Here is an 8,850-nt window from a genome sequence, read left to right on the forward strand (position 1 = left end):
TCCTTAATACATGTGCTGCCTTTGCACGCAACGCACAACGAGTATCGACGTATAGTACGACCAAAACGGATTTTCATGTCTCTGCATATCGATCACATACAATACATGAGAAGCTCATGTACCGAAAATCTTGCCCTTTATACGTTCTGGTGCTGCGCGCACGCACTACTGAATTTACATCCTGCAAAACTAGCTGACGGTAGTGCGTGGCACGACTTCCTTTCTACGTATTTATATATGTGCATGCTCGTGGAGTATAGTTAGAATATTCGGCAACTTGAACTTCTAACCTACACAGTTCACTTCCTCCGCCAGTTCTTACCTGTCTGAGTTGCGAGCTCGATCTGACCTGCCCGATAAGATGCCGCTACAACCGATCCTGGTCACGCGCCCAACATGGCTTCTGGATTACGCCCTACAATCATGCACACACGGCTCGCACATGGTGGGGCAAACTCGGTCTCGGAAAAGAAAGGACATGAGAGCTGAATTGCACCGCAAATGAAATGCTCCGATCTGATTGGGCGCGTGCGCAGCATGGTTTGTGTCCGAATATCAAATTCGAACTGAATTGTTGTACTCGTGGATCGTGATCCTCCAGTAGTGATACGCGCGCACCACATGGATGGAAACATGACCTGGATCGTGTTTTCGTGTTCCCGAAGATGGCACGCAAACAAAACAAAAAAACAAGATGACTTGATCTCGATCTCTCAAGCGACAGCGATTGGAAAACGCTTCCAAGCAGAACGGGAAACAATGGCTGGCCACGCGCCCATAATAGGGCAAGGCAAGACAGTGACATCTCGTCGAATCGGCATCATCTCTTTGCGTCTCCACGGCTACCTTTTCTCTTTCTTACCGGCACCACTCTCCTGCCCACCGATCCATCGACTATGCTTCGCACTACAAGGCATCAAAGTATATACAGTATATATGGTACATAGTATAAGCAGTAACCCGTCCTGGTTTGCCTCTGGAAACGCCTTTTGTACGTGTGCTTTGTTGCCACATTATATATCTGCCAGTAGGGTCCGTCACTTTCCCACTTTCCTGCTACACCATAACCCCACTGCTCCCGTCCTCTCCTCCGGCCATCCATCCATGGCGACGAGGAGCCGCGCTTCCATGGCCGCCGCGTTCATCGCGCTGCTCGCCGTGGCCGCGCTCCGGTGCGCGCCGGCGGCGGCCGAGCTGGAGCGGGTGGAGCACCCGGCCAAGAACGACGGGTCGCTGAGCCTGCTCGTCATCGGCGACTGGGGCCGGAAGGGCACCTACAACCAGTCCAGGGTCGCCGAGCAGGTACACCTTCTTCGCCCGATCTCCTCTTGGCTCGCCGGTAGAATCGTGATCTGGCCTCGTAACAGTGCATGGGATTTTGATTGGACGGATGAGGAGGAGAACGAAACCGCTTGGCGGTTGGCTCGCGTCGCCACTTGGCATTCTCCGTTATATTCTTTATTACGTTTGTTCTTTGGGGAAAGGCCGCCCTTGTTCTTGCCCGATCCTCATCTTCTGCCCCCTCTTCCGTGCTCTGCACATGGATCACAAGAGTAGAACTACAACTTCCATTGAGAAACAGGCTCTGAACCATGGTGGATTTCTTCTTCTTTTTCTTGTATATAGATGGGGAAGGTTGGCGAGAAGCTGGACATCGACTTCGTCGTCTCCACAGGAGACAACTTCTACGACAACGGGCTCACGGGCGTCAACGACCAGCAGTTCGAAGAATCCTTCACCAACATCTACACCGCCGAGAGCCTCAAGAAGCCGTGGTACCTCGGTGAGTTTCGGTTGTTTGTCACGTCTTGTTCTTGACACCTTTTTTTCTGTCTATGAATGTGTACTAAGAGTTTGGGACTTGATTTCTTTTCACAGTGCTAGGAAACCATGACTACCGGGGCGATGCTGTAGCACAGCTTAACCCGGTCTTCAACAAGATCGACAGCCGGTTTATTTGCAAGAGATCCTTCATCGTTAACGCAGGTACAGAATCATAATTCGTCTGTGCTCAGACAAGATTTATAGATTTTTCTTTTTCCATCCATCCATCCGAAAGAAAGAAAACTAAAATTACTGGTGCAAAACACAATACCGACTCTCTACCAACCATATTTGCGAATTTCTCAGAGATTGTGGATTTCTTCTTCATCGACACAACTCCATTTCAACTCAAGTACTGGACTCACCCCAAAGACGACCACTATGACTGGAGAGGAGTGGCGCCGAGAGGAAAATACATAGATAATCTGCTCAAGGTGTGCATTTTTGATGAAACTAATCTCATCCATCTTAAACAAGATGTCTTGCATAGCAAAAGAAACTGACATTTCTTCTTTTTTTTTTGTAAATGCTACAATCTAGGATTTGGACGAGGCAATGAAGAAATCAACTGCAAAGTGGAAGATTGCTATTGGGCACCATACCATGAGGAGTGTCAGTGACCATGGGGAGACCAAGGAGCTCCTACAATTACTTCTTCCGGTCCTTAAGGTTTATCGATAAGTGGCCCCAATATTAGTTATTGATGTCACAAAAGGAATCATGTTCTGATACTTAAATGCCATTCCAGGACAACAGCATCGACTTCTACATCAATGGGCACGATCATTGCCTGGAACACATTAGCAGTAGAGACAGGTTAACATCACTTGATACAAGTCGTTTTGTTTCTAGGAAAACAACTGAAACATTTTGAAGCAAACACTTGGTGAAGTTCCTTTTTTTTTAGAGAGAAAGCACTTGGTGAAGTTATCTAACCTTAATCCGCTCACTTGCGTTATTCCAGCCCACTCCAGTACTTCACCAGTGGAGGCGGTTCGAAAGCATGGAGAGGAGTCTTTCAGCCAACTGATGATAAGCTCCAGTTCTTTTACGATGGGCAAGGGTTCATGTCCCTCCAGCTAAACCAGGACCAAGCTGATTTCATCTTTTATGATGTCTTTGGGAACATCTTGTATAGCTGGAGCTCAAGCAAAACAAACTACCTGCAGCCCTCCATCCATGTTACTGAAGAATGAGGGAAATGCAGACCACGGCAGGATAATCAGCTCGGTAGCACTATTTGTAAGAGAAATTGAATGTGCTGATGTGATAAGTGGTAAAGGAAATAGATTGGCATTGTGTGGCTCATTGATGGAATATTAGATTGGCTGTGAATTTTCTAAAATATGAGCAGACATGTTCAGCATGGTATCCATTGGTTCACAGAAATCTACTAATGCCATATAGATTTAAAGAAAGTGACATAAACTCTACTAGTATCTAGGCAGTGACCTTTGCATACCGGTATAAGGATTCTACAAGAGGGAAAGACTACTTTCTTCAGATTTCGCAAATAAAGGCACTTGTGTGTGTGAAAGAAAGAATGCATGGGGTGTTGAGCTGATATTTCAAATTTTCAAGAGCCAATGGAACAAGTTTAAATTAATCAACCAGTGCCTTACCAAAATGCTTAAGCCCGTTAAAGATGTCCCAGTAACAGGTCACATACAAGTGTTTCATGACACCATTAAGATGATTGTTTTTTTTTCCAAAATCAGTTACCTTGGACATGAAATTTATCTAGTAAGCAGTAACAGAATAAATTTACGGCCAAAACTCAGCCAAACAAAAATATGATAACCAGCTTGAGAGGCAATTGCAGAAATATGAATTTACTATAAAACAGAACAGATCAATATCAATCCATATGAAAGCTATCGGAAACACAGATATCAAGGAGTGGTCCTAGAATGTTTTAAGACCAGTTAATCCATCTTCGAGAGTTTATCCTAGTGAGCTACATTTATATACAAAACCCTTCACAGCTTAGCTGCAAGTAATGCTACATAACATCAGGTCAGTGTTTAGTTCCCTTCACCACCTACCTGAGTGATCTCAGAGGAATCAACAACAAAAATGGTTTCACTGGACATCCAATATGGCAAAAATGTCGACAACTTTCTCTTCAGTTCGTCTGAATAATTTTCCCACATAACAGCTGCTAAAATAAAATCATCCCATTCAAGAGTCAACTCCGGTTCCGCATTGCCATATGATCCAAATATGGTTTGTGCAAGGCCATGGTTGCACGGCAATGGCAGTTCCGTTCCACTTGATTGTTGTACTTGTATAATAGGATAACAGACTGTTTCTGAACCAACAGCAGTATGTTTTCTCCTTTCTGCCAGTTCAGGTGCTTTCCAGTAGTAGAACTGCACCACCTAATTAAGAGGCTTTTTATGAACGCAACCAATTTAAAGGAAGGGTACACAGATGTAACCAATTTGAAAATGTAAGATTTGTGTTCGGATGTCTGCTGTTATGGCATAATCACGCACTATGATTGTCAAACATGCAAGGGAAAAGGACCAATAGATAACTGATGTTATCAAATCAAAGTTCTACAATTACAATAAGTGATGACATGTTAAACTTGCAGGAAATGGGTATAGGGAAAAAACATTCAACAATATTAGAATGGAATATAAAATGCACTTGATAAACATGTCTTCACAAAATTTTCAGTAATTCTGATATAACTAGTATTAAGTTTCTTTTGCATAGATACTATGCTAACGCATCCCACTCCAGATTGGCAGCATATGTTCTGAGCCATTTGAACCTTTTCAAGCGGTCTGATCAGCCTTCTACATACATAAGATGGGAGAACATATATTCTAGGATTATGTATGGCTAAATTCCACAAGATTTTCCTCAGCTTCATTAATTTACAAACAGGGCATCAACTTTAGTTAGAAAACCTTGTAGAAATAGAACATTTCTTGGAAATTACTAGCATGCACTTCATGAAATAGCTTCCCAGCAGCTAGATGGACCGTAAAATATTCTTGACCAGGTTCGGTTGAATAATAATAAAACAGGCTAAATTATTTAAATGTAACACTGGCAGGGACGGTTGGGCTTTCACTAGTAAGTATGTTATAACAAGCTACATTATCAGAAGCATGTTATAACAAGCTAGTAAGCTACATTATCAGAAGTATGTTATAACAAGCTACATTGTCAGAATTATGTTATAACAAGCTACACTATCAGAGGCAAGGGGACAAAGCTTCTTTGTACGAATATTAACTCCTGAGTCCAGACTGCTGACATAGCTGGTTTCTAAATAAAAAAACACGCGTGTGCACACAGTAGTCGTAATATGATCCTGATGCTCTCAATCTGACTGCAGAATTCTAATACAAAATTTAAGTACATAGATACCTGAAGCGCATGCAAGCTATTGGCAAATATCTTTCCAAAGACATCAATTCCCCTCCCAAGTCGCAGTGGCTTCCCAAGCAACTCTATGGGGTCTTCAGTTGGTGCAACAGATGCACTGTTACTCTTTTCGTCATTGCTTGCATGGAAACTAAACCCAAGAATGTGGACTCTAGCACATCGTATGTCAAAACCAGACTGGTCATAGGAAAACCAGTACATGTTATCCGAGGCAGGCAAAGGAATGTACGAGTTCTGGTCAGCTGGCTTATAGCTCCATGATGTCTGGGAGAGAAACTTAAGGAGCTTTGGATCCTCATCATAAGCACTATCTCTGGTGAACCAAAGAGTAAGGGTGAGCCTTTCACCTTCAGTTACCTGTAAAAGACTCGCTATAGTTTGTCGATGAAGGAATAATGCTTGTGGGAAGGTTCAAAAGACCGAAAATATCTTGAGAAAAAAACAAGACGTCTGCAAAAAAATTGAGTTCTACAAAAGCCTATCCGAGGAAAAGAAAAATATTTATAACAAAACAATTAGTTCATAACTCCCTCTTGCTACAGCTTACATTTAACATAATTTAATTTGATTGTAAATAGGTAAGTATTAAATAACAGAGAATTCTTATTGTATCTAGTAATATCAAAAAAATATGGTAAGCAATACTAGCGAAGGAAAATATCCATGCATACGGAAACGTACCTCATCTACGCAATGGATGTTACGATTATCAGCAGTGTAGATGACAACATCCTGAAAACCAAGAATATTTCTCATAAAATTTAAGAAATTATCCAATAGGTTTAAAATGGTAGAAGATCATATTGACATCATCAATGAGTATTCTGTAAATAAATGCATGTACTTTGCAGGCTTACACCAGCAACTGGAACAACAGAGGAGGGTTCACCATCCTGAAACTGCAAAATTCCACCCTTGTAGTCTTTTCCATGACTGTTCAAGTAGCACACAGCCTTTTTATTGAAGATGGTAGTAGACCGTTTCAGAAATTATTTGAATTCATAAGAGGAAAACCAAGTCAGCATGAGAAAGATCACATATAAAAGATGTGAAAATGTAAGTGATCACTGTTAGGCAAAATTTATAAGTGCTTATCTTGTAGAAATAAAAAAATCTCCATATTACGAATGGCTCTAATCACAAGGACAGTACACACAACGATCCAACTTTCAGTGCATGTTGTTTCTTAAGAAATACATAGTTTCCTGGCGATCGTTTCTTACAGGTGCGTGGAACTATGCAAGTATTTGCAGGCTTTTCCAACATTCTAGTACTTGCAAGCAGCAGTTCCTGTGTACGGTACCCCAGCGAGTAGGCAAAATTGGGAATTAAATCATCTAACCAAAATGACAGCTGAGCAATTAAGCATTATGTGATATCACTGTGTCACAGAATAAGAAATCCGGCATACAAAGGGGGAGATAAACCATGCTAACTGACTGAATTCCTGAAAACAGGATGGTCCTCACCGTGAAGGCTCTTTGCCTAAGATAAGGTTTATTGTCATCACTGTGCCATCCAATAGAAGCACCCTTGCACCAACTGCATAGCCAATAGACGGATATTGAATAACAACAGAATTATAGTGTCAAACTGTCAAGTTATGTCAGGTCTCTATAGAAAGTAGCTGTGAGGTTTAGGCGCACTATTAATAAACGTGACACTATCCTTTTTATAAGGTGAAAACAGTATTGTGCATCCTTATGCAGTTGCTGCAACTTTAAATCATTAGTGATATGTCGGTGCTTAAACAAAGAGTATATAGCTTCAGCACTAAGCATCTATGTAAATTTGATCTACTGCAATGAAAGCTCTCTTTGTTTGTAGGTGCTTGTGACTTGAGTACAAATTAAACTGGCACTAGTTAAACCAGAAGCATCTGTTAAAAATTACTGCCTAATCAAGAACCCATGCTATAGAATAAGCAAATGTACTAACTTACATGGCAAGAAAGTTGTTTGTGTTCAAAGTTTGCACATACAATCTTATTAAAAATATAATTCCTTGAAAATGGTTATTGAAGTGTGGCTTTGCGATACTTTTAGGTTTAAAAGACCTGCTTAACTAAAACAGAGAATATAGCTACATCACTAAGCATCTAGTATGCGAATTTTGATCTACTCAAATCAGCTTTTCTTTATAGGTGCTTAGGCGATTGCATTGTTCAAGAATTCGGCCGAATCACCGATTAAATGGCCAGTTAATCGCTACTCAACGGGTCACTGAGTAGCCGATAAATGCTGATTACCCGATTAATCGGCCGATTAACTGGCGAATTGGCCGATTAATCGCTATTCAGTGGCCGAGCGAGCCGTTACCAGTTAACGAATTCCTGAACAATGGGCGATTGAGTACAAATGAAATTGGTACTAGGTAATGCATAATCATCGGTTAAGCATTAGTGCCTAATCAAGGACCCATGATAAAGAATAGGCAAATGTACTATCTTATAAGTAGCAAAAAAAGCTGTTCAAAGTTAGCACATACAAACTTTTTAGAAAATATAATCACAAACTGGTGAACATCATTGGACGAAGTTTAATTTAATAATTCCTTGAATTTTTTTATTGATGTTGTTTTGCGATACTCTGAGATTTCACAAAACCAACTGTAACTAAAACGCCTAGTGAAGCTAACTAGGACCGAGCAAGCAGAATGGCCTGAGATAGGTGGTGCGATAATTTCAGCACCTGACGAGTCCAGTGAACTCGACGAAGAGGTCGAAGTGGCAGGAGAAGAAGGACTCGACGGCGTCGCGGAGCCGCTCGCGGATGGGCACGAAGGGGAGCAGCAGGTGGCCGCAGCCCGTGGCAGCCAGGTGGGGCAGCGAAGTAGACACCACCGAGGGGCGGTACCCCGCCGTGCCGCAGCTCCGGTGCACGAACTCCAGCTCCTGGCCACGGCACCGTGTCAGCCAATCGATTCGGATCGCACCCCAAGCTGGAGCTTAGGGTTTTGAGAGGGTTCAGAGGAGGTGGGCGTAAGCGGGGTGGGTGTATGATGTACCTTGCAGGTCTCGGGAGAGAGAAATCCAGGGATGAGGAGGCGGACGGGGTCCTCGGTGGCGGTCGGCGGCGGCGAAGTGACGGCGGTGGTGGTCATGGTTACGAAGAGCCTTCAGAGTTCAGACTCGGAGGCGTGGAGCCGTGGAGGGGAAACCCGGGGGATTGGTTGGGCCCGGCGGAAGAGGGTCTTTCAACTCGCTTTGACTTTTGACTATGTTGACTAACCTCCCATTTAGTTCAAATACTATAGCCGGAAATTCAATTCGCCTCCCGGATGCGTATGCTCCCTATACCGAAAAATTATATTTCGAGTTATCGAACAATTTTGACAAAAAATTCTACATGTACATCTCCATAATATATGTGCATTCGTCAAGTTTCACCAAAAACCAATATTTTTTGTGGTCTATGTAAAAAAGAGAAAATTTATCTTATAAAAACATTATTTTTAGAACTGAGTTTTGTCTTTTTTACACACGTCACATGACAAGTCCATTTTTTTATGAAACAACTTTATGAGCGCGTACAACGTGAAAATGTATGTGCAAATTTTTCGTTTCAATTTTTTTGAAATTCAAAATTTGTGTAAGATGAATTTGAATATAGAGGGAGCATA

The 8,850-nt window shown here is 42.2% G+C and overlaps 2 protein-coding genes across 3 annotated transcripts; one reads left to right on the plus strand and one right to left on the minus strand.

Moving 5' to 3' along the window:
* Window positions 1-757: 757 nt before the first annotated feature.
* LOC127296334 (purple acid phosphatase 17) lies at window positions 758-3,195 on the plus strand. Its single transcript, XM_051326389.2, has 7 exons — window positions 758-1,302; window positions 1,627-1,783; window positions 1,879-1,986; window positions 2,131-2,258; window positions 2,365-2,493; window positions 2,573-2,640; window positions 2,789-3,195. The coding sequence occupies exons 1-7, from the start codon at window positions 760-762 to the stop codon at window positions 3,018-3,020; spliced, it is 1,365 nt and encodes a 454-aa protein (XP_051182349.1). The 5' UTR covers window positions 758-759; the 3' UTR covers window positions 3,021-3,195.
* LOC127296335 (uncharacterized) lies at window positions 2,873-8,397 on the minus strand. Of its 2 annotated transcripts, XM_051326390.2 has the most exons (8): window positions 8,236-8,397; window positions 7,920-8,122; window positions 6,699-6,771; window positions 6,087-6,182; window positions 5,911-5,961; window positions 5,212-5,586; window positions 3,870-4,205; window positions 2,873-3,009 (listed from the first exon to the last, which is right to left on the minus strand). In XM_051326390.2, the coding sequence occupies exons 1-8, from the start codon at window positions 8,329-8,331 to the stop codon at window positions 3,007-3,009; spliced, it is 1,233 nt and encodes a 410-aa protein (XP_051182350.1). In that variant the 5' UTR covers window positions 8,332-8,397; the 3' UTR covers window positions 2,873-3,006. The 2 variants fall into 2 exon arrangements, with proteins under 2 accessions (XP_051182350.1, XP_051182352.1); XM_051326392.2 differs by lacking the exon at window positions 3,870-4,205 and having other exon boundaries at window positions 2,880-3,009.
* Between the last annotated feature and the right edge of the window lie 453 nt (window positions 8,398-8,850).

This window comes from Lolium perenne, chromosome 4 (assembly GCF_019359855.2).
Source record: "Lolium perenne isolate Kyuss_39 chromosome 4, Kyuss_2.0, whole genome shotgun sequence".
In the NCBI taxonomy this organism is placed as follows: Eukaryota; Viridiplantae; Streptophyta; class Magnoliopsida; order Poales; family Poaceae; genus Lolium; species Lolium perenne.

Excerpts from the sequence above, each read along its gene's own strand:
- LOC127296334 (XM_051326389.2), top strand. The coding sequence starts at position 760 with ATGGCTGGCCACGCGCCCATAATAGGGCAAGGCAAGACAGTGACATCT. Across the intron at positions 1,987-2,130 it reads ATCCTTCATCGTTAACGCAG|AGATTGTGGATTTCTTCTTC; the intron begins GTACAGAATCAT and ends CGAATTTCTCAG. Across the intron at positions 2,494-2,572 it reads TACTTCTTCCGGTCCTTAAG|GACAACAGCATCGACTTCTA; the intron begins GTTTATCGATAA and ends ATGCCATTCCAG.
- LOC127296335 (XM_051326390.2), bottom strand. The coding sequence starts at position 8,331 with ATGACCACCACCGCCGTCACTTCGCCGCCGCCGACCGCCACCGAGGAC. Across the intron at positions 5,962-6,086 it reads CTGTTGTTCCAGTTGCTGGT|GATGTTGTCATCTACACTGC; the intron begins GTAAGCCTGCAA and ends CTTGGTTTTCAG. Across the intron at positions 5,587-5,910 it reads ACATCCATTGCGTAGATGAG|GTAACTGAAGGTGAAAGGCT; the intron begins GTACGTTTCCGT and ends AGTCTTTTACAG.